The 25,493-nt window shown below is 36.7% G+C and overlaps 1 protein-coding gene and 1 long non-coding RNA gene across 8 annotated transcripts; one reads left to right on the forward strand and one right to left on the reverse strand.

The window, feature by feature from the left end:
• Positions 1–316: 316 nt before the first annotated feature.
• LOC100026625 (protein-lysine N-methyltransferase EEF2KMT-like) lies at positions 317–11,966 on the reverse strand. 5 transcript variants are annotated; one of them, XM_007498712.2, is made up of 8 exons: positions 11,690–11,957; positions 9,521–9,583; positions 5,938–6,018; positions 5,433–5,534; positions 4,664–4,797; positions 4,276–4,568; positions 2,549–2,698; positions 317–1,178 (listed from the first exon to the last, which is right to left on the reverse strand). In XM_007498712.2, exons 1-8 carry the CDS (start codon positions 11,765–11,767, stop codon positions 1,078–1,080), a joined length of 1,002 nt encoding a protein of 333 aa, XP_007498774.1. In that variant the 5' UTR covers positions 11,768–11,957; the 3' UTR covers positions 317–1,077. The 5 variants fall into 5 exon arrangements, with proteins under 5 accessions (XP_007498774.1, XP_007498773.1, XP_056662106.1 ...); XM_007498711.3 differs by lacking the exon at positions 11,690–11,957 and adding an exon at positions 11,298–11,509; XM_056806128.1 differs by lacking the exon at positions 11,690–11,957 and adding an exon at positions 11,064–11,283.
• LOC103101439 (uncharacterized) lies at positions 11,528–23,933 on the forward strand. Of its 3 annotated transcripts, XR_008913615.1 has the most exons (3): positions 11,541–11,629; positions 19,437–19,482; positions 22,167–23,933. It is a non-coding gene; the product is annotated as an uncharacterized LOC103101439 (long non-coding RNA). The 3 variants fall into 3 exon arrangements; XR_001623489.2 differs by lacking the exon at positions 19,437–19,482 and having other exon boundaries at positions 11,528–11,629; XR_008913614.1 differs by having other exon boundaries at positions 11,553–11,629; positions 19,437–23,933.
• The last annotated feature ends 1,560 nt before the right edge of the window (positions 23,934–25,493 follow it).

Raw genomic sequence — 25,493 nt, forward strand, 5'->3', positions numbered from 1 at the left:
GCATAAGTTGGAATGCTGTGCTTTGGAACTCTCCTTGGTGCTGAAGTTGTATTGCACTGGAAAATTCTGCCAGCGGAGAACTGCCTGCCTGTATCTGATTTGTTTTGAAAATATAACTAGTAATTCCCTTCTTATTTTGTAGGTTCTTTTCCAAAATATGGCTCACCAAATGTTATAAGGATTATTGATCTTTATAGATTATTGGTATTGGTATAGGTATTTCTAATACTTGTGTCCTGAGTGGACAGGTTGTTGGTTTGACTGTTGGGAAAGATGGCTTCCCAAACAGTCTGAAAAAATTCCGGCTCAGGGCAAGTTATATAAAAAAGTCTTTATTGGAAGTATTAAAATTTAGGAAAAAGGGAAAGAAAAAGGAAACAAGTAAGAATAATATTTACCCTACTAAATTTTCTAACTGTACCCAAACCCCAACTTAAGGTTTGCATGAACCTGCTTCTCCTTGATAAAAATCAAGGCTAACTTATCTTCCTATCTGTCTATTAACCCAATTCTAACTTTCTACTATAAAACTAAAAAAATATAACTTATCATGATGAGAAAGATTGGATTTCTTTCCTGCTGTTTAGATGGGAAAACAGCTAGTCAGAATCCTTACAACTTTGCTCTCTTCTGTCACCACTAGCAAAGCAATGATATTGCACCACAATCTCCTTCCTTCTTATTTGGATATTTCTCAAGTAGAAAATTCACCAGATCTTCTCCAACTTTCAATTCTCCAAATCAAAACCCCTTGGACCTCCTTCCTTGAGACAGGACAGACCAAGAGAGACTCAGAGTTCATTGGTCTAACTGTCCTTTTGAAGAGCCTCTGAGAAATTTTTTTATTTCCCATGATCCTCTCTTGAAAATTCTATTTTTGCTGAAAGAAATCCAGCTTTCTCAAATTTCTATATTTATCTATTGCAATCAATCTTATTTCCTAATCAACTCTTAATTAACAAATATCCTATTACAAAAGAAATAATTGATCCAACAATTCAAGTTTTATATGTAAGCTCAAAAATAGAACAACTTTCTCATCAAAATAATCTCATCTTTTCTTTAGCCTTGAAATATTTACACCAATAATCTTAGAATTACCATCTCTGAATGTTTTTCATATGGAAACAATTTCTGATTATGACTAGGAAGTTTCTGCCATCCAATTCCAACTCTGCCTAGAAAGAAATAAAAAATGTCTTAGCACAGAGGTGTTTCAGGGATATAGATTTAGAGGGAAACATCAGTAAAGGACTGTCAGAATAGAGCTGTATACTTTGTGCTAGTCATTCATATTATGTATTAACACTTCAGTTCCAAACTTTAATGTTTTCCTTAAGCTGTCAGAACATCAGATTCAGACTCATGCAGAGAGAATTTTTGTTTCTAATGGAGAAGATGACATAAAAGTATGTGATTTGTATAATACTGTGTATTAATATTTGAAGAGAATTTTAAAAAGAATTTAGATTAAGAGTAGAAATGTGACTTTAGGGATAATTTATTAATTTCCTGATGCTATTGGAGTTTATCTAAAATCCACAGTAGAGAAGAACCATTATCAAACTCATTAATTATGCTCCTATTTTAAAGATTCATTATTTGTTTATGGCCTTCTACCTTGAGAAGAGGGTGTTAGCACATAGAAGTATTTGCTAAACCTGATTCTAAGTAAGATACTTGTGAAATGCAATAGTGGCTGCAATGACAGTAGAAATACTTAATTATTTGTGATAAAAGAATTAAAAAAAAAACTAAATGTGTTAATTACTTCCTGTTCTTGGCTGTAGAAGATCTGTTTCTTAACAATAATAATTTTTTGGCTGTTGTACTTGCACCATCAGATATACTAGAAGGGTATGGAGAAGTCTTTAGAATAGTAAATTTATATTTAGCTTTAAGGCTTAAAGGGGGGTAGAAATTAAGGGAAATGGTTAAGGGATTTTTAAAAAAGTAATACTGCTTAGCTTAATTCAATAGTGGAGTATGGAAGTCTTTTTAGTTGGATAAATCATAAGAAACCAATGAAACAGGGGGCAGCTGTGTAGCTCAGTGGATTGAGAGCCAGGCCTAGAGATGGGAGTTCAAATCTGACCTCAGACACTTCCCAGCTGTGTGACCCTGGGCAAGTCACTTGACCCCCATTGCCTAGTACTTACTACTCTTCTGCCTTAGAACCAATACACAGTATTGACTCCAAGATGGAAGGTAAGGGTTTAAAAAAAAAAAGAAACCAATGAAACAGAACTCAAGTATATACAGATTTCCCTGTTTGATTCTTGGCACCAGGCCCTGACTCATTCCCTGCTTTATCACTAGCTACAATCATTTTGGGAGCTGATTTCTTATTGCCAGAAGCAATTGCCATCAATACTAATTTCTATTAGTAGGGCACTGGAGCCATCTCATTCCTTTTCTCTCCACTCTTCAGGGCTCCTTGTTTTACTTTCTCAAAGTCCATGTATGTATCTAGTACAGGCCTAGATCTATCTCCTTGAGGAAAGAAGCCAGACTAAATAAGCTTTCACCTCCATATAACTGTACTTACTGAGCTCCATTTTGAATAACTGGTATGTGTCAGGGTTCCGTATAGTGAAGGCAATATATATCTCTGGAGATCTCTGATCTTCTAGACAAGCAGAGAGCTTTTGCAGCACTCCAATGAGAGAGAGGATTATTTCTGGATCATATAGCACATCTGCAATGAGAAACTCAGATTATTCACTTCCCTTTAAGTTTATTACTTAAAAATAGAAATTATGGGCCTTCTTGACTTATTAAGCAAGGCTAGAACCTAGAAAATGCAGCAATCACATTTGTTTTATGCTTTATTAGTATGAAGGAAAATTACTCAGATTAAAATAGAATAATATAGGTGAAAAGTTTATTTTCAAGCTGCTAAAAGGTACTACCAAAAAAAAAAATCACAGGCAATGGCTTGTGCTCTTGGAGGGGAAAAAGTATATTTAACCCAGCAAAACCTGTTAAGCTTAAACATTTCTATCTTCTCAGATTGGTATAATGAAAATCCCAATAGCTTTGGGATAGGAAGACCTATATTTGAATTCCAACTCTGCTGCTTACCATCCTTTGGAGCAACTCATTAACCTTTGACTCTCATATTTATAAATAAAGGTGTTTCCTGAGGAGTTCTCTAGCTTTTTTATTTATGATCTTACTTTCTGATGATTTTTTCAGTTCACTCACTAGCTCATGATTGGGAGAAAAGAAGAAATAAAAATAAAAAAAACTAGATGAAATATCTATTCCTTTCCTAGATTTTGCTATTCTAACACCTCAGGACACCTAAAAAACTCACAATGAAATGTAGAATCAATACCAAGCTATAAAATAGAATCACAAAATTTTAAGGTTGGCAAGTAGACCCTCAAAAGACTTCTGGTCAGTGATGCTAAGCAAGTCCTATGTGAACAAAAGAGAATAAGAGGAGGTCAGTATATTGTGGCCTCATAATAGAATCAGTGAACAACATTGCTTTTGTACAAGAGTAGTTTTTAAAATGGCCTTTGTTTCTGAAGTTGTCTTGAAATCTTGTTAACTAAGTAATGATATATGTAAAGTACTTTAGAAATAGAAGATATAATATGGATATAAATTATTTAAGAAGCAGGGTGATAAAGTAGAAAGGACATTGGGCTAGAAGTTGAAGACTTAGGTTTTGAGTACTGGTTTTGAGGATGGCTAGCTATGTGACCATGAGCAAGTCATATCCATTGTCCATTCCCTTTAGGAACAAAACCAGAGGTCATTCACCTGACAGATATATTTATTGTTATTGATTTTTTTTTGAGTTAGGTTTTTTTTTTAAGCCCTTCCTTACCTTCTGTATTGGAATCAATGTCTTGGTTCCAAGGCAGAAGAGTAGTAAGGGCTAGGCAATAGGGATTAAGTGACTTGCCCAGGGTTACACAACTAAGAAAGTGTCTGAGGTCACATTTGAACCCAGGTCCTCCTGTCTCTGGGCCTTGCTCTCAATCCACTAAACCACCTAGCTGCTCCCTGATAGATATATTTATGAAAGGAATTTGTATAGCTATAACCTAAAATGAAGATGTTATGTTTTTAGTAATACATAGGTACCAATTGTAATAGTGCCTTGTATTTGTTTTACTCTGGAGAGTTACAAATAAATTTCAAACATTTAATCATGTTTTCCTATTAACAGTTTCTACTATTGCATCCCTTCTCCCTTAATCTGGGAGGTAGATCTAAGTTATATTCCTCATCTCCAACCCAAACTGTCTTGTTCATTACCTGCTGCAATGACGACATCTGGCTGGAAGGCAGAGAGTTGCTCTGTAGTAACTAGATCCCAGTCCAGCTGAATAGCAGTCACAGTGGGTTTGGGGGAGACTGAAGTATTGCCTGAAGGTTGCAGGGGTGCCATGAAATCTGGCTTTAGCAAGAAGCCATTTAAGAGGATATTTCCTTTGAGCTGCTGAAGAACCTGACTGTGACAATCGCTGAAGATATATGCTTTGGGAGAGCACATCTTGCAAATAGCCAGGCCTGTAAAACCAACTCCACTGCCAAGCTCCAAGACTGTCCTGAGTGTGAGAAGAAAATAAAGGGAGCAAATTAATATTTCTGCAAGTATTGATCTATTTTTTCTGTTTGCTTCAGGTCCTATCCCATCTGATACCTGTTACTGAAGGTTGCTGGGTTTTCTATGGCCCATTCTGCAAGATAGAGAGCAGCATCCCAGGTGACAAGGCCAGTGGTTCCCTGAGAAATAATTGCTGTACTTTCAGAGAGTGAGACTGAGTTTTCAGAGGGCTATTAGAGGGCAAAAGAAAACTTCTTTAATAAAGGAAAATAATGCTTCTTTAAATATTAAGTGAATAGCAAATCATCACAAATCCTATATACAGCCTTCTCTGACTCCTTGAGTTACAAATGGCATGTCCCTCTGGCTATTAAGGATTTTATGAGCTTAACAACTTTAAGATGAACACTAAAATTCTCTTACCTTTGTGGTTCTCTATTGAGCCAAAGGGCACTACTTGGATTGTTGGCTAAGACTATATGTATAACATTCAGCCATAAAACCTTTATGTTTCTTCATGTAAATAAACTGAATAACCTTATGAGTTATTTCTGTTTCTGAAGTGTGTGTGTGAGTGTATTTATTTATCACATGGACTAATAATGCCTTCTTGAATTAGCATCCTAAGAGATAACATTTGTGCTAAGATACTTTTGTCAAACAATTAAAAGCGTTTATTAAATGCCTCCTTCTTATATGGATGGCACTGTTCTAAATGCTGAGGATTTAAAGAAAAAGTGAAACGGTTACTGGGCTTAACTTGTTATTCCAATTTGGATACAGTTTATATAAAGGGGAATGATGTAGAGAAGGTGGGGTTGGTTCCTGGGTCAAAGTGTTAGCAAAGTAAGTGAAACTCTCCTACCAGCAAATAACTCCGGTGGCAATGGGTGGATTCCTCAGCAGACAAAATTTCTGCTAATGCATCATATAGCTCATCCAAAGGCTCTGTGTGAGCAGCTTCATGCTGTGGATATACAAGGGCAAGTATTCAAGGACTTAGCCAAGAGGATTAAGTGACAATGATTAATCATTTCTTGTTTAAAAATTAAAGAATGGTATAATTAACACACTTCCATCCACCTAGCTGTAGGTGGCTTTATCCATGTGGTGGGAATTTCCATGCTCAAAGCACATAATCACATGATAAAAGTGTGTTTGTGAGATTAGATTCTGACATTAGCCAATATATAATCATCATCTTGCAGACTAATTGTTAGTAACAAACAAGGAAGTTAGGCTTGCTCCTCAAAATCCAATCTACTTTCAGGGAAGATGAGGAAGGATTCCAGAAACTATGTTCACCTTCAGAGCACACACTGCTCTGGTTCAGGATATGATTTATGAAGAAGAGCTGTCAGTTTTTTTACCTTCTTAATTAGCTCAGAGAGGAAGCACCGAGTATATTTCATGGATGGAGGATGTTTCACACACAGTGGATGTAGGACAGTCTATGAGAAATAACAAATATAGGTTGTTAATGGAACTAGAACTTTAGAGTATTTTATTACTCCATAATTTCTAAAGCTTAATTAGAGGAACAATAAAAAACTAGATGGATAATCCCAAAATAAGTAGAATGTAAGCTCTTTGAGGATAGGGCCTGTCTTTCCCTTATAGTTATATTTCCAGTGTTTAGGAAAGTACATGTCAACATAATAGGAGTTTAATATTCTTGTTGATTATTGATTAGGGAATAGAGTGTGGACACACATAGTTATAACCACGATTATTCCTGATGCCTTAAAAAGTTGACTCTGAATACAAAAGCAATATTCCAAAAGATATCTTTTAGGAGAGAAAGGAATGCTGAGAAAAGTGCTTCCAAATCCAGAGAAAGACCCTGCCCTTTGGCAGAAGCACATTATCTTGGTTCAAATTTCCTTAAGGTGAGTGAAAGAATCAATGGATTACCTTGAACCAAATGTGCAGTTTAGCCAATCTTCAAGTATGTACAATGAAGAGATTAGTTTTTAAACAAACTATCTTGCTATAATATAATTACTGCCTTACACTTGTAGTCAATGTTACATCCCTCATCCTTTTTTAAGTTAAATTTTATTTTTTTCAATTCCATATAGAAACAATTTTCAACAATTATCTTCTGACATTTTGATAGATATCTCTCTCTTCCGATTTACCCACTTCAGGGCAAATTATTTGATACAGGTCATATTAGTGCTTTCATACAATACATATTTCTATATTACTCTTGTTTTCACCGAAGACACATCATATATACAATAAAAAAACTCATGAAGGAAATAAAGTGAAAGAGGGTGTGCTTTGATTTGCAGTCTGATTCTAACAATTCCTTCTTTGGCTGTGGATAGCATTCTTTTTTTTTAAATCATGAGTCCTTTGGGTTATCTTTGAACCCTGTTTTGCTTATAAGAGATTAGTCTTTCACAGTTGATCATTGTACAATATTTCTGTTATGGTATACACTGTTTTTCTGGTTCTGTTCTCTTCACTAGACAATGTAACATTTTAAAGTTATTTAAGTTATGCTAAAGTATTATGCTGTCCTTCCCTTTGGACCTATCACTAGGGAAGTTGTAGACCCTTTTTTTCCTTCCTTGTTTCCTACTGCCCAGAATCCCTCTAGGCAGTTTGACTGCTCACCTTACTTGGATGAAATGGGAGTCATTGGCCAACTATTTCTTCCAGTAAGACAGAAGACCATCAGGCCTTAGCATCTCTCCCTCCACTGCATCTGAGGTCTTGATGAAATCTAAGAATGCCATGTGCTCCTGTCTGACTTTCCATCTGTCCTAAAGATGATTTTCCCTTTGAGTAGTCTCTCCTCAATCAGAATGGGAACTCCCTGGGAACAGAGGTCTTGATTTTTCTATTTATATACCCAGTACTTGGCTTATATTGTCATTTCATCTTCACTCCAAACAGAAGACAAAAACATAATGCTAAAATAAAAAGCAGTCTGTAGATTATGTGTAATTTATACTTCCATCACATAAGTAAAGGTAAAGTGTAACTGCAGGTTAAGCAAAGGTAGGGTGACTGATTTGTATCATCTAGCAGGTCATACAAGAAGCTTCAATTTATACCTCACATTTATAAGGTTTAGAAGCAGTATGGTATAGTGAATGGAGGGCTTATCATAGGCTCAAAAAGACCTGGATTCAAGAAGTACCTCTGACATATGACATATGACTATGAACACGGGCAAGTCCCAATCTTAGTGCCCCATGGGCATTTCCCAATCTTAATGCCCTAAGCAACTTTTTTGTTTTCCAATTAATAAGATAATTTTCCTCCCTCTTCCCTTCCCCAACAAAGATACTGCCCCCCCATATGCATAAGCAAATGAAACAAATTGTCATGTTAGCCACATATAAATATGTGTCTCACTTTATATAGCCCATCACCATTCTTCCAGGAACTGAGCAGCATTCTTCTCTATTGGTCCCTGGAATCATGGTTGATTACTGCATTAATCAAAGTTGTCTTTCCAACTTGTTCATTTCTAAAATGTCTTTAGAGTATAAATCGCCCTCTTAGTTCTGCTTTCTTTACTTTTTGTTAGTTTATACAAGTGTTTCCTGTATTCTCTGAAACCATCCTTTTTTAACAACTTTTTTGGCTTAGGCAGTCTTCTAAGACTACAAATTCTAGATAGGTTGCCATGAAGTGAAGAATTTCTGTAGCATACCAGGCATGTTAGCATCTTGGAAGTATGATTGATGTATTGATATTGTATCCTATATATTCATTTACTGGACACATGGTCAGATCACTTAATGTTCATTGTATGGAAAGGGACAGTCCAAAGGACAAGTGCAAAAGACAAGCAAATTCCTGGGCTGGGTGTTGCCAGCCACAGTGTCCTGGCTTCAACTACATTCCTTCACAAAGCGCGGATTGGATTAATCTCCTCCTCTTTGATTCTGTCATTGTCAAACCAACCAATGTCAAAACCTATATCATGTCACGTATTCATTAATCACATTCCTAAAATCTCCAATAAAAGTTGGGGAACATATGCAAGCCCGCTCTTACTTCTCATCTTGTATCTCTTGCACTTGCTCTCCCTCTTGTCTCTTACACCCTTGCCTCTTAGGTCTTGCCTATATTGCTCCTCATGTCTGACTGATTTATGCAATGCAGTTGCCCTGCATATCTCCCATTAATCTCTTGGCCAATTGGCCCATGGGGGATATCCCGGAGTTCTCGGCTTCACATATGTTCTCTTGTTTCTCATAGTTATAATTTCTCCACCTGTTATCTTATTCTAGAGAGGTAATAGTGGACCTTGCGACTCTCCACGTGTTTTAACTTGTGGTCTCTGAGTCTTTGGTCCTGTGTCCCTTCCTCTAACTGCCTTAACTATCTTCCTTCCATATCCTCTAGCCTCCAACCTCCTCCTCAGGTCACCACACACAGGTTCATTATACAGGAGCTGCTGGCAGTTCCTATAGTTTCCATAACTGAGAAACCTACAAAAATGTGAGTACAGGTCTAGAGTTTACAAGGTCAAGTGTGAGTTTATAAGATCAAATGTATCTCCTTCCCTTGAGTACAAATAACACTACTCTTACACTCAGGTGTAGTCACTGCTTCCTAAGTATCCAGATAAATTAAAAAACTCTATTATGCCAGCTATTAAAAGCTAGAAGAATATATAGCACACCTGTCATTTTTGTTTATGTTGCAGATGGTTTTAAAAAATGCATTAAATTCCTTCCTCTCAAATGTATTTGTATACATTCTGATAGCTTCCTCTATGGAAACAAAGCATCCAAAGCTGTCTATTGTGCTGACACTCCAATACAGCATGATACAAATGACTTCTTTTGAAGTTTCTGTTTTTAAAGGCTACAGAACGCCTGCTGCTGATATGGCAGGTGGTAGCACATTCTTGCAAAGACTCAGTCTGCCTGAATATGTCTCAAAGTGAGATGGCATTAAAATCTATGGGGCTTTTTTTCTTACCTTTTTCAAAATATTCAGCAGCAGCTCAGAATCCAATGAATTCTTTAATTTCTCTTCAAGGCTCTATTCAAATGAGAATAAAAAACATGAAGAAAAATGTCAAGGACATTTTCAGAGGAACATTAAACTTGCAAATGGTACATTTTGCTAAAGAATGTTATGATTCACTGGAGACCCTGGGCCAAGAGGAAATGAAAGCCATAATCAGGTTTGACCTTGATACATTAGACATAATCTATGAATAAAAGGAAAGAAAACGAACAAACAGAAAAGGCAACCTCAAACCAATAGTTTTTATACAATCCATTCGGAATTTTGGAGCTAGAATAGGAAATGTTAGTGATAGTGGAGTTCAGATTCCTTATTTTATAGGAGAGAAAGATACAAATTAATATTAAATATTTAATATACAAATATGGAAACATCTTTCCACATTAATGAACTATAATTTAGGCATAACCAATGAAAGTTATCTTAAAGAGGCCTGTTTATGTCCTGCATTAGTACAAGTATTTATACACACAAGAGCCCCAGATGCTTCTATACTCACTTGATTTTGACTCCTCTCTCTTAAGGCTCAACTAGGGTCATAGTAATTTCTATGTTATTTTCTGAATGATTAACATTCATAATATTGTTACTATGATTGTGAAGTTGCTGAAATAAAATAAATAACTAGAATGCGCAATGAAATACTTCACAAGGTATAACTAATTTGTAATATTCAGAATGTATAGCCACAGTGAGTTCACTCCATATCAAGGGAATTTTAAATGAAAATATTTTAAATTATAATCACAATAATGTGGTAGAATGATAAATTTGCTGTCAAGGCAGTGTTAAAGGTGTTAAATCCTTAAGTTGGGGCCCTCCCTCACTTCAACCTTCTATTTTGAGTTTGGGAGTATTATTTTGCCAATTTGGTTAGGCCATTTTATACCTTTCCCATACCATCTTCTCCCTCCAAGTAGTTGTGAACATTTTCTTAAGGAGAGTTAATGTTTATTTTGCATTGAGATTGGTAAAAACAACAACAACAAAAAATCCACCACCAAATCTCTCATGAACTGTTCACAACTTCTGAAAACTGGGTAATTACAATAATAGCTAGACAGCTAGCACTTATATAATGCTTTAAAGTTTGGGAAGAGTTTAAGAATATCTCATTTTATCCACAGGACAATACTGAGAGTTGTAATTATTATCCCCATTTTAAAGGTGAGAAAACTAAGATGTTTAAACAGATCAAATGACTTGCCCAAGACCACACAGCTTAGCTTGAGAAGTGGAACTCAGATCCTGTGATTCCAGATCAGGTAGGGGATCTTTGGGAGGTCAAGGAGAACTGTTTATTATTCTATCAGTATACTAAACCATTCTAGAGGAATTCATTCATTCATTCAAAAAGCCCTTAATAAAGACCTTTTGTACTTTCTGAGGAAGCGAGGAGACTCAAGAGGATCGATGACTCGGCTTGGAATCAGGAAGACTGGAGTTTAAATTCGGCCTCATTTTCTAGCTAAGTCACTTAACCAGTGTTTACCTTAATCTATTCAGGAAGGAAATGAGAAAGCACCCCAGGGTCTTTGCCAAGAGAACTTTACCGACAGTACGGAGGCTCTAGGCAATTGAATCACAATAATAAGGTGCCTTCGGAGATTTCGTCACATTTGCAATGTTTCTGTCCTCTGCGCACAAAATAGTATGGAATGGGCGCTCATGGAGGGCAGGGAAATGTTTGTCTTTCCGTTCAACTCCAGCACTTATCAGTCAGTACCTGGCATACAGACAATGCTAAATATAGGCTTGTTGAATGACTAGCAGAAGTGTCCATCAGCAGCACAGGGGCGCAGGGGAGGGGCTCGGGTCCCTCGGAATTGATTTCTATGGGGAAAACTGCAGCCCTTGGGGGGCGGATTCTAGGGGGAAGTCCCTTCCTCACGTGCCGAAGCCAAGTCAGAGCCCGCGGCAGAACGGTTCAAAATCCGTCCCACCATCGCCTCGCGCCTTTCTTCCAGGCATCCTGCATCACCGGCCCCAACGCTACTTATAGCCCCTTGGCCCTTGACGGGACTGGGCTGGACACAGGCGGCCTCCGTCCCTACCCAGGTCCCTGCCTCCAAACTCTACCCTGGCCTAGCCCTCCCCCTGACCCCTGCACTCCCTCACCCTCCAGGGGAAGGACGGGAGAGGCCGCGCCGCCAAAAAGCGGCGCTCGAAACCGTCGATTAAGGGCGAGGAGGCCATGCTCTCTCCCGTAGTTGCGGTGCGCGCGGCAGTAACGCAGTACGGTGCTTTCGAGGCCAGGGAGGAGCTTAACGGCCCAGGGAATAAGCGTTGGTTTTGAAGGCGGGGCCTGCGGCGCGGATATTTGGCGTCGGGGGCAGGCGTCTACTTCAGAGGCTAGATCTGTGATAGGGTATTTGACTTGGAGGTGGGGCCTGTGGGGCGGACATTTACCTCGTAGGTGGGCTTTTTTTTTTTTTTTTGAGGCAGCATGGTGGGGGCGGTCATTTGCTTCAGAGGACTGGCTCTGATAGGATTATTTGACTTGGAGGCGGGGCTTATGGGGCGGACATTTTCCTTTCCGGGGGACGGTTTTTTTTTTTAAGGGGCAACATGGTGGGGCGGGCATTCGCTTTAGAGGCTGGGCCTTTGCTAGGGTATTTGATTTGGAGGCGGGGCCCAAGGGGCGTATTTTTTCTCCTTGAGGGGGAACGACTTTTTTATGAAGTAGGCATGGGGGTTCGGGCATTTACTTGAGAAACCTGGCCTGTGATCGGGTATTTGAGTTGGAGGCGGGGCCCAAGGGGCGTATTTTTTCTCCTTGAGGGGGAACGACTTTTTTATGAAGTAGGCATGGGGGTTCGGGCATTTACTTGAGAAACCTGGCCTGTGATCGGGTATTTGAGTTGGAGGCGGGGCCTAGTTGAGGTACTTTATTGGAGGCGGGGCTGTGGGCCGACGTTAACTTTTGGAGGCGAGGCCAGTGGGAGATATTGACCTGGGGGGAGTACATTGACGGAGGAGGGCTTTTTGCCTTGGGGGTCTGTGATAAAGATTTATTTTGGAGGAGGAACTTGGGAGTGGATCTTTACTTTGGAGGAGGGGCCGTAGAGACGGCCTTGGGGGAGGACTCTGGAGGCGGAGCTTGTGGTTGGGCACTTACTTGGAGGCGTAGTAGAGGTGGGTATTTTCCTTTAAGGCGGGGCATGTGGGCGGGTCTGCGAGAAGGGGCAGGATATTTGCTTTGGAGGCGGACATTTGCGTTGGAGGCGGGGACAGTGGTAGGGAATTGGGTTTAGAGACGAGGCCTGTGGGTGGATCTTTGCTTTGGCAAAATAAGGCAAAGACCGGGGGAGGCAGGCGTAGGGGCGGAGTGTGCTTTATAGGCAGGACCTGGGGGGTTGTTGGAGCTGCTGGCCCTGGGGAGAAACGGGCAGGACCTAGAGGCTAGAGAGAAGCCCAGAAAGTGACTTGGGAACGGGGTCTGTAAGGAGGTGCGAGACTCTGGAAGAGGTTCTAGAGGAAGGTCCGGGCCAAAATCAGGAAGTCTTGGAAAGTATTGAATGGGGGAAGGTTAGCTAAAACAACACTATTCATCTGGGGAAATAAAAGGTCAAGATGTAAAAGATAGAGATGAAAGAGTAAATACCATATTAATAAAGTGGATAAAGTGGTGATCATAACTGCTTGGGACTGGTTAAATGACTGAAACACTGATTAACAGAACATAGTAAGTAAGCAAAACCTAGAAATAATAGAGTATCACGGCACTTTTGTGGTAGCAAAGAAATTGGAGTGAAATGCGTTCCCATCGTTTGGGGAAGGGGTCTGAAATATGATTTCTTGGTTAGAAATGATACATTTGAAGAATTCATAGAATAGGCAAGATCTGTGAACTGAAGCAGAGCAAAACAAGTAGAATAAAGAGAACACCACAATGACCAAAATATCGTGGAGGGAAACAGTATTGGAAGGCGTCTGAAATCTGAGCAATGCATTAACTTTCAGAGGCCTCATGGTGAAGTATGAAAAAGGTTGGCCATAGGAGGGTGTGGCCCAGCATTGTCAGACATGGCCAGTGTTATTGATCTGTTTCACTCAATTTTATTTGAGAAGCAGCCTGGCATAATGAATAGAGTGCTGGGTTTGATAGAGAAAACTAGATTCCTGTATTTCATACTACTTGTATGAGTCTGGGCAAGTCACATAATCTCTGTGTCTCAGTTTCCTCATTTATAAAAGGGATTTGATAATCACAGCTTCTTTGACATGGAATTTTTGTGAGGATCAGGTGATATGCCATGGACTTTGAACACAGGGGGATAATATGACTAGGAACTGTTTTCAATACTTTTTTATCACAAAAGAAAGTTCTATTAATAGTTGGGAAATAATGAAAAAGATATATGTTTATTTTGTAAGAAGAAAAAAGTGTTAATATGCTGGTAGAAGATTGATGAAGGGATAGCTTGAGTCCTATAACACTCTTAGATATGAAATTTTACTTAGGAAAATGGTTGAGAGACATTAATTGAGTGCAATTATTTTTTCCTTATGGTGTTTATGTTTGAAACTACATTATCCAGCAAGACCATCTTCTGTTTCTTCAGCATTTTTTCTTTAAGTAAAGATTTCGAATTGTTGTTATCTAATATACCCACACTGTGTTAAGATTCACAACCCACACACATATTTTATTTTATAACTCCTATTTATAACAAAAATATCCAACATCCTTCAATAAATACATTAAGCAGAGCAAAGAGGATTTGACTGGGTCTTGGTTCTGAAATGCACATTTTGAAGTACAGGGTTTTAGAACTGTGTCAGAGATAAATCTTTCTTGCTTTCTTGCTTTTCACTTCTTTGTCTGTGGAGGAAAGTAAAAGGGTCAGATTAGTTAAACCTTTAACACATAATTGTATTTCTATATGTTTATTGAAATCCACTGAAGTCCTGGTACTTGGTGTCAAGCATATTTAAGAGTCTACCTTGCTAAGTAATAGGATTCAAAGACAAAAAATAGTTTCCACCCTCAGGGAGCTTATATTCTATTGGAAGAGACAATAAATGTACTTTTAAATTTATAGAAAACATATGTAAAAGATATCAAAGAGGCTCAGCATATGCCTTGATCCTTCCAGTCACCTAGGTGTCATGCTGGACACTTTATTCTTAGTCCCAAATCCAGTCAATGACAAATCCTGTGCATCATACCTTTATAATGTCTTTTGTATATACTTCTCTTTCTGTGACACTTCCACAACCAAATGCAGGCATCTCACATCTAGATGATTATGACAGCCTGTTCATTTGTCTCCCAGCTTCAAATCTTTCCTCACTCCAATTTATTTTCCATTCAGCTGTCAAATTGGTCTTCTTAAAACACTAGTCTGACTATGCCACTTCCTATTCAATAAATTACACTGGCTTCCTGTTACCTACAGTATCAAATATAAAATACTTTGGTGTTCATAACTCAGCTCCTTCCAACCTTTCTAGCTTTCCTAAACATTACATCTAAGTACTCTTCAGTCCTGTGACCCTGGCCTCCTAGCTGTTCCTTGCCACAGATTCTTCATTTCTTAACTGCATTTTCACTCTTTCTCACTCTTGAAATACTCTCCTTTATTGCTATTTCCTGACTTCCCTGGTTTTTTCCAAGCTCCAACTAAAAATCTCTCAAGAAGCCTTTTCCAGATCTCCTTAATGCTAGTTCCTCCTCTCTTGAATTTAGCTCCAATTTCTCCTAGGTATAGCTTGTTTTTACCTAGCTGTTTGCATTTGACTTTGAGTTTCTTGAGAGCAGAAGGTTATTTTTTGCCTTTCTTTGTATTCTCAGTGCTCAGCATAGTTCCTGGCACATTGTAGGTACTTAATAAATGCTTGTTGACTTGACTGGCTTTTCCCTGTGGGTCACAAGTGCTCTGGTTCAGTGCTCTCAACCCTATTACATATACAACTAATGCAAGGTTATTTTTGGAGGGGGAGATAGGAGACATTAGCTGTGCCAGGGATCAGGAAAGACCTCATAGAGGAAGTGGCATTTGAGCTGAACTTTGAAGGAGGCAAAGCATTCTAAGAGGTAAGGGTGTGTATGCCAGGTGTGGAAGGCAGCTGCATTGAGGAACAGCAAGAAGTCCAGTTTGGCTCGACCAAAGGGTTTGTGAAAAGGAGAAATATATAACAGACTGGAAAAGTATGTTGGAGCCAGATTGTGAAAGGCTTTAAATGCCAAACAGAGAAGTTTGCATTTGACCCTAGGGAGTCTATCAATGAAGATTCCCAGTTGTTAGTGCTTTTATCCTCAAATTATCTTTAATTAATATGTACATGTAGAGTATACAGTAAAATGTATATGCCTTGATAGTGGGTTGTAAATGCTTCAAAGGCAGGAACAGTCTCATTATTGTCTTGTATTTCTAGTGCTTAGCATGATGTCTTGCTTTTTTTTAGGGGAAGGAAGTAGAAAGATCTGTATCAGAGATTTTATCAGCATGGAGAATTCTTTGGTGCATGTGGAAGCTCCATAGTGATTGGAGAGCAATAACCCCACTGGAGTTTGTAGTCTTAGAGAGTTACTAATTTGCCCATGGACATACAACCATTATGTGTCATAGGTGGGACATGAATTGAGGCTTTCCTGAGAGGCCCTCTACCCTCTGCCCTCTGCTTCCAGCATATTGCTTCTGATCTTAACATATGTAATATGTAGCAAATGTTGAATTTGGTATCAAAAGAACAGTTATAAGCATATATGATTGTTCATAAAGGAACTTTTGATTTGGTTACAATATACCACAGGACTTCAAGCCTCTTTTAGTTCTGGAAACTGGGAATAATGGGGAGGTACTCTGTTGTGATTTCTAGTCTGGATATGAAGACAGAAATCATTTAGGATATAATAACTCAGCAGTAATAGGCCTTAGCCTCTAAACTCTGCATCCTGAGTAAGGGAAGAATTTGTGTGCTTAAGAGATAACTTCTAAGTGGAGGAACTGCCACTGTAAAGAGGAAGTGATGGTGGAAGACTGGTAGAACTAGAAACTTACTTTCATCAGATCTGGGATAAAGAGAAAACAATATATACAATTAGAAGAGTAAAAGTCTTACAGATGGGGGCAGCTGGGTAGCTCAGTGGATTGAGAGCCAGGTCTAGAGACGGGAGGTCCTAGGTTCAAATCTGGCCTCAGACACTTCCTAGCTGTGTGATCCTGGGTAAATCACTTGACCCCCATTGCCTAGCCCTTACCACTCTTCTGCCTTGGAGCCAATACACAGTATTGACTCCAAGATGGAAGGTAAAGGTTTAAAAAAAAAAGTCTTACAGAGTAACAGGAGGGAAAGGGATGGGCATAAGGAAGAGACATGAATAGGATAAAGGAAAGATCAAATAAAGGAGAGTCCCTTAAAGGACTGAGGGACTAAGAGGAGGAAGAATATATTAAGAGAAATAAGGGTAAAGGGGGTAAGGAAAGGTAGGAATATTCATAAAGGAGTAAATATCAAGAAATGGGGATAAGGGATGGACTCTAGGATGTCTGAGGAAGGATATAGATGAAATAGACAAACAGGAAAAAAACAATGGAGGTAAATATATAACTAGTAATTATGACATTGAATGTGAATGGGATAAATTTACCCATATTAAATGAAAACAGCAGAATGAGATCAAACAGCAGATCAAAAATCCAAACCTGGCAATATGTTGTTTATAAGAAAAATACTTAAAAATGAGAGACTTATAGAGAATAAAAATGAGTAGAATATATTATGCTTCAATTGATATAAAGAAAGCAGGAATAGCAGTCATAATCCCTGACAAAGTTAAAGTTAAAATGGATATAATTAAAAGAGACAAACAGGGAAATTTAATGTTAAAAGGTACCATAGGTAATGAAGTATTGCCAAATTTAAATCTATAGGTACCAAGTATTATAGCATTCAAATTTTTAAAGGGAAAATCAAATGAATTGGATGGAAAGATAACAAAACAATAATTGAGTAGGACTTTAATCTCTTATTAGAACAAGACAAATCTACTCAAAAATTAAGAAAGGAGTCAAGGAGATGAATAGAATCTTAGATAAATTAAGTTGGATAGACGTCTGGAGAGAACTGACTAGGAACAGAAAAGAGAATATTTTCTTCTCAGTATTACAGGGCACCCTAACAAAAATTGACCATATAGTAGGGCTCAAAAGGATTATACTTAGATGTAGAAAAGCAGACATTTTAAATGCAACCTTTATAGACCATAATATAATAAAAATTATATTTAATAAGGGACCATGAAAAGAAAGTAAAAATTAATTGGAGACTAAATAACCTAATCTAAATAATGAAATAACCTAAATAACCTAATGAATGAGTTAAAAAAATTATTGAAACAATAATTTCATTAAAGAGAATGATAATAATGAGACATGCTAAAACTTACGAGATACAGCAAAAGCAACAATCAGGAAAATTATATATCTCTTGATGTTTATATTAATAAAATAGAAAAGCTAAATGAATTTGGAATTAAAAAAACTAGAAAAAGAACAAATTAAAAATCTTCAATTAAATATCAGATTAGAAATACTAAAAGATGAGATCAATAAGATTGAATGTAAGAAAACCATTGGATTAATAAATCTAGGAGTTGGTTTTATGAAAAAAAAATTTTTGCTAAACCATTGGTTAATCTAATGAAAGAAGAAAACCAAATCACTAGCATTAAAAATGAAAAGGGTGAATATGCCACCAATGAAGATAAAATTAAAGCAATGATTAGAAGTTATTCTGCTCATAATATGATAAATATAACTATGAAAGAGATATAGAATACTAACAGAAAATCTGCCTAGACTATCAGAGCAAGAAATAGAATACCTAAATAAATCTGTTTAAAAAAATTGAAATGAGGTATAAATGAACTTTCTAAGTAAAAAACATCAGGGCCAGATGTATTTACAAGTGAATTCTACCAAACACTTAAGGGTCAACTAATTCCAACATTAAACAAATTATTTGAAATAACAGGTAAAGGAGTTTTACCCAACATCTTTTATGAAACAACTATGGTGCTGATACCTAAACCAGGAAGAGCAAAAACAGAGAAAGAAAAATTAGACCAATCTCAGGAATGAATATGGATACAAAAATCCCAAATAAAATACTAGTTAGGAGACTACACAATATGTCACCAAGATATTACATTGTGACCAAACAGGATTTTATACCAGGAATACAGGGATGGTTTAATATAAGGAAAACTATCAACATACCACCAGTAACAAAAGTAATAAAATCCATATGATTATATCAATAGATATAGAAAAAGCCTTTGACAAAATATAGCACTCATTCCTATTCAAATCACTGGAAGGCATAGGCATAAATGGATTAAAAATGATATGAAGTATAAGAAGGAAATTTAATTAAGCAGCCCTTCCTCCCCCCCACCCCCATTGTATTAGCTTGAAAATCCTTTTAGTTTGCTACCTTGTAATTGTGATTTGTAGTAAGAATATAGTCCAGTCCTGTGTATGTAACCAGATGAAGAATGTAGTCCAGGATAGAACCTTAGTTCTAATCTTAAGTGTGTCTGTTATATTAATCACAAGTTAGTTACTATGTTAATACTAGGTATGTGAATTCAGTTTATCAAATAAATTCATGTAAGAAGTTACAGGGACCAGAAGGTCATCCAAAGTTCATGGAGACCAGAAGACCTGAAATAGTCTCAGAGGGAGACCTTTTGTGGGAGTTGAGGATTTCTCAGAAAGAAAGGGGATTGGGGACAGACATGAAACTATAAAAGTATGAACTGGGGGGAAACCTGGAGACCTTGTGATTTTTCTGCTCACAAGAAAGCCAGATCTTTGCCCAGCAGGGTCTTCTCTACCTCCTTTTTTAATAATAGGCACCCTACCAGGATTGGAACCTGGATTCTAGCCTGGGATTCTCAGGTGAGCCTCCAGGAACACTTTCTTCTGCTTCAATCCCTCCCCTTTTGGGTTCAGTTAAGCCTCTGCCTTTAGGAGCATCCTGCTGTTTTTCCTTCTTGTAGGCCCTTTACAGCTATGTTGTCTGTTTTCATGTTTGTCCTGTTTTAGGTCTATTTGTGCCTTTACAGTTGATTTTCTTTTTTTTTTTCCCTAGAAAAAATTTCGGTATCTTGGGGTGTACACATAGGTTTTTGGCCAAGAGAGCCTTCATTCTGCTGGAAAACACTTATACTAATACTAAATGTTTTTTGATTATACAGGATCAGTTAAGATTCCCATCAGCCACAGTCACAGACACCTGAATCTACAGATACTGAATTTGCTTTCTCCCTGTTTTGTTTATTTGCAAGATAAATTCTTAGACTAGTTATGTAGGCTATAAATTTGAGTCTATTCTACCAGACAGCCAATTGGGAAATTGCTATAAGCATGGGTGCATGGCTTGCTTCCTATTCAGCCTGGCATGACAAAGGTTAAAACTCTTGAGTGAAAATATGTACAAAGTTTTTTAAGAAGCTTGCTAATTAAAGAATTGGGTATAGTGAACAATAGAATCTCTGGGGACTATGCTTAAGAATTTTACACCCAAACACCAATAATAATATTCAAAGGATTAGCCTTAGGGAAAAAAATCAGTTAGGGACATAGAATTTAGAATTTACTTTTTCCCTTTGTAGAAAGTAAGGAGGATACTCCATTGTTTTCATTTTCATTGTTTATTTGTACTATCTGTATATTAGTAGATGCTTTCAAGCTTTACTTTAGCTCGTACCTCTACCCTCAGTCTGATCAGCTGAGGAGAAGAAATTGTGGATAATACAACTTTTACTATTGTTAAAATATACATGTACATACATATATATATGCATTGCCTTTCCCATCAATGCTGGCCACATTGAAATAGGACTGAGACAAAAGAAAGAAATTGAACTAATCAGAAACCATGTATATGACAGAGAAATGCTTTAATTAGAATTTAAAATTTAATAAATTTAATTTGAAATATCTAAGTTAGGCCCATTTCAAAATGATGAGTGTTTATGTTAAAGGTTAATAATTCTAAGCTAGGAGAATTGAACAACTTTGAAAGCGATAAATCTCAATTTTAAATTGTGCTCTTACTATTTGAAATTTGAAATGTAGAAAACTTACAGGGTCTGAATATGGAAATCATAATTCAGTATTTGCGACATTATAGAATTACAGAAATATCTGTGATTCTGTGAACTCTGGTGAAAGTATTCCAGTAATAATCCTAAAATCTACCTGGTTGACAGGAAAAATTGTGTTCTCTGATAACTTCTCAGTTATATAAGGTTCAAGAATCTCATGTGCATTGATGACCTTAAATCAAGCAAATCATTATAAGTTAATGATGAAAGGTTAATTGAAATGTAAAAATCTATCAACATTGTGATAACTATAATAATAACTATAATACTCAAAGGGTTTTAATATTGTTAAACATAATTAATGGATTGAATCTTGGAAGAAGTGAATTAATATTTGAGAGAGTTTTCAGGGTGATGCCCAAAATGTTCGATCCTCTGTTAAATTCTTGTCAGAGTTAAATTTCAAAAAATGTACTAAAAAGTTTAGTACCTGAAATCACCTCCTTGTTGCAAGGTACTGTTTAAAAACTAAATCTTTGAACAGAAACTTTATTCTAAAAACTTCTCATGATTCCTTTGTCTTTTAATTGAGAAAATAATTGTTCATGCTATTGTCTGTGAAGTTCCATTCTGGAGATTTTAAAATGCCACTCTATTTAAAATTTTGTATAAATTCTCTTTTATTTTACTTTTAGTATGTTGTCTGATGTACTTAGAAGTAAGTTTTTCTGTTAATTGTCTTTGAACTTGAGAGACTTCTGAATTGTATACTGCAATGTTATAAATTCACCCAAACTATTGCTACAAGTCTGACTAGAGCTCCATCAAGCTTCTATTACTCTTTTATATCAAACATTTTAGCATTCTAATAAAGGAAATTGTAAAGAGAATGGATGTGAATCTCATCACATGAAGATATTTAAATGAAAAGTTAATACAGTTTCTTAATGTGGTAGAATTTGTTCCATGAAGGGGAAAACCTGTTTGAACAGTCTAGCCTTGAAGTTAAAAATCCAATATTGGTCATCTCTATAAGTTATTCTATTGTATTCTATTCTGTTCTATAAGTTATTCTATTTTAAATGGAGAGATTGATAATTGCTTCCTTACCACTTGGATTCTTCAGTAGTTTGGGATGTCTTTCACACTCATGTGTTATTTCTTTGTTTGGATTTGTCATTTCTTTTCATCTAACTCCTTTGGAAGTTGCTTTTACTTCACTTTTTGACCATTTTTTACATGCAAATTGCTGCTGCTGCCCTATGTCGAAACCTGTGGTTCCTGTCTCCCTTATGGAGGAACCTCTGCTACTTCTTCTTCTTTTTTCTTTTTTCTTTTTTTTTGCATGTTGGCCTAAAAGATGAGATTTGGTGAGTGATTGTGATCTCTGACAGCTGCATTGCTATTTTGTGTAGAGGTTAGAATCATATAATGTTTGAATCTGTTATTTCCTCCTTTTACCAATAAGACTTTGCTATTTGAGAAAATATTGAGAATTTTATTGTAAAATACTAATGAGATTCTTCCTTTCAGGCATGATTGTTATGAGGCTATTGGACCACCAATCAGGACATCAGCAAAACAATAGATGGCTCCTATCATTTCCTGGATAATGGTTGGGGGAGTGACTTGGGGAAGATCCAGGTAGATCTCCATCCTGACTGAGTTGTCAAAATAAGTCAACCTTGAGCCAGACTGAACCACATTTATCATTCCTATACCTCTCCCTACCTTCTGCCTGAGATTAAGTGAGAAACTTATTTTGTATTTCCTTTCTTCCTTCTCATATAGCAAACTCAATAAGGAAGTCCAAAGTCCCTTCTTTTGCAAGTGGCATACTTTGAAGCACTTTTTTTTCTCTACAAGGATCTACCTCACCTTAAAGCTCTCTCTGCTATACATTTTCTGACTTTGTTTCTGTATGTGTGAAGATCAAATCCTATAGTGTTTCTATTCTGTCCTTGTCTGTGTATTTTTTTCCCTACAAGGGGGAATCTGATTTCAAGTTTCATTTAAAAATAATGTTCTTTAATACTACTCCTGTCATATTTTACCCCCAGTGTGCTGTCAGAGGTTGTGTGTGTGTGTATGTATGTTTGAGGAACTGAAAAAATGGGAAGTAAAAAGATACCTCTCAGGCATTTACTCAGGACAATGTGGGGCAGAAGAAATTTCCTATCCAATCAGGCATGACCCAAATCTGAGTCATCAGAGTATCTTCTTGGGCAGTTTTTATATCTTTAAAGCCAAACATTTTAAGGGGACCTCAGATTAGTTCTCAAAAATCTGTATTCAGGGCATTTGAAATACTAGCTTAGAAAATGTCATTGTTAACTCATATGATTCCTGAGTATTTCCAACCTTCCCAAGGCCCTCACTGTTATCCATTGTATAATTCATACCAGGAAAACGGATCCTATTCCCTTGAAATGACAGAATAGACTACATAGCATATCATTTGCGTAACTTTGTTTTCAGCTGTACCACCTTCTACTACACTACAAAGTGACCAAACTGGGACCATGGAACTACCAAGGAAAAACTCCTGAATCCAGAGGTGAATATTTGGACTTGAGTCTGATCCTACTAACTATAACAATTGTTTGAGATAGCTTTCTGCAGCTACTGCCTATGGACAGCCTTCAAGAAAAGAATATTGCCATCACATCAAATCACCAATGTTAAACTAGCATGCCAGCATCTCCAATGACCTCTGACTTTTCATTTTCTTATCTCTTCAATTGTCGTCCATGCGCCTCAGTAGGGGAATGCCCTCTCTGGTTCATGTGTCACCCATAGAGGAGTGCCCTCTATGCATTGAGATTGTATTGGCCCACTCTCAGATTTATCTGGGGAAGGCCAAAGTGGGAAATTTAAGCAGCTCATTTGTATTAGCTCAAAAATCTCTTTATATTGATATCTTGTAACTGTGATTATAGTCTGAGGCAAGAGCCTATGTATATAACCAGAATGTTGTCCCAGGATAGTACTCGAGTTATGATTTTGACTATATGTGTTACCATATTAATCACAAGTGAGCTATGTTAATTCTAGGTGTGTGAATCCATTTTATAATGTACTTGTATCAAACCAATTCATGGAAGAAGTTACAGGGACCAGAATGTCATCTCTTGTGGGGGTTGGGAATTTTTCAGAAATAAAGGGGGTTTGGAAACATATTTAACTATAAAAGTGTATATTTTACAACTTGACGTCCCAGGTTTTGAACTGGGGGAAACCTGCAGACCTCTGACCCTGTGATTTCTCTGCTCAAAATAAAGCTAGATCTTTGCTGAGAAATGTCTCCCAAGTCTCATTTTTTATAGTACCAATCAAACTATCAGCAAGGATTATTTGTAGTGAGAAGCTAAAAGCCTTCTCAAAAAGATCAGGAGTGAAACAAAGATGCCCATTATCACCAATATTACTTAACAGTAGCAGAAATGCTAGCAATAGCAATAAGAAGAAAAAATTAAAATCTTAATGGGAAAAGAAATAAACTATCACTATTTGCTGATGACATGAGATAGAAAATTCCAGAAATTCAGCTAAAAAGTTGACTCAGTTTTAGCAAAGTAGCAGATTATGAAATTAATCCACCCAAATTGGTATTTATATATTACTGACAAAGTCAGCCCTGCAAGAATAGCTAGAGATACTCCATTAAAAATAACTACAGAATAAAACATGGTTTTATATAATAAAAAGAGTGGGAATATACTGAAACAAACCTAGGAACTACATGAACATAATTATTAAATACATTTTACATAAAAGTTGGATCTAAATAGAAAAATATTAATTGTTCATGGAGGGGTACAGCCAATATAATTAAAATGGCAATCCTACCCAAATGAATCTACTTATTCAAATCCATACCATTTATCAAAAAATTATTGAGCTGAAAAAAATTCATTGGAAGGATAAAAGATCAAGGATATCAAAGGAATTTAAAATGTAAAGGAAATCTAGCAGTAAAAGATTTTAAATTGTATTATAAAGCAATAATTATCAAAACTCTGATACTGGCTAGGAAATAGATAAATCAGTGGAACAGAACATATAGCAGTAAATGATTATAGTAATTCAGTATTTGACAAAACCACAGATCCAGGTTTTTGGGATAAAATCAATTTGGTAAAAATTGCTTGGATAAATGAAAAGTAGTTTGGCAGAAACAATGTATAGACTAATATACCATTCACTAAGATAAAAATGAATACATGATAGACATAAAAGGAGATACCATACGTAAATTTGAGGAACAGGGAATATACTACCTATCAGATTTATTGATAAGAGGAATTTGAGTCAAAAGATGGAGAGCACTATAAAATGTAAAATGGATAGTTTTTAATACATTTAATTGAAAAGTTTTTCTACAAATAAACTCTGCCAAGATTAGAAGAAAACAGAAAATTGGGGGGAAATTTTTATGGATAACCTCTCAGAAGTCTCATATCTAGGTCTCACATCTAAAATATATAGTGAACTTTGTCAAATTTATAAGAATAAAATCCATCCCCTATTGATAAGTGACGTGAAGAGACAATTTTAAGATGAAAAAATCAAAGCCATATATAGGTACATGAAAAAATGCTCTAAATCATTACTGCAAACCAAAAACAACTCTGACATTACCTCATGCTCACCAGATTGGTTAAAATGACAAAAGGACTAAATGAAGAATGTTAGGGGGGGATGTGGAAAAATGGGGACACTAATGCGCAGTTGGTGGAGCTGTGAACTGATCCTACCATTTTGGAGAGCAATTTGGAATTATACCCAGAGAGTTATAAAAATTTGAATATCCTTAGACCTACAATACAATTGCTGGGTTTATTTTCCAAGGAGATCAGA

This window comes from Monodelphis domestica, chromosome 7 (assembly GCF_027887165.1).
Source record: "Monodelphis domestica isolate mMonDom1 chromosome 7, mMonDom1.pri, whole genome shotgun sequence".
Lineage (NCBI taxonomy): Eukaryota > Metazoa > Chordata > Mammalia > Didelphimorphia > Didelphidae > Monodelphis > Monodelphis domestica.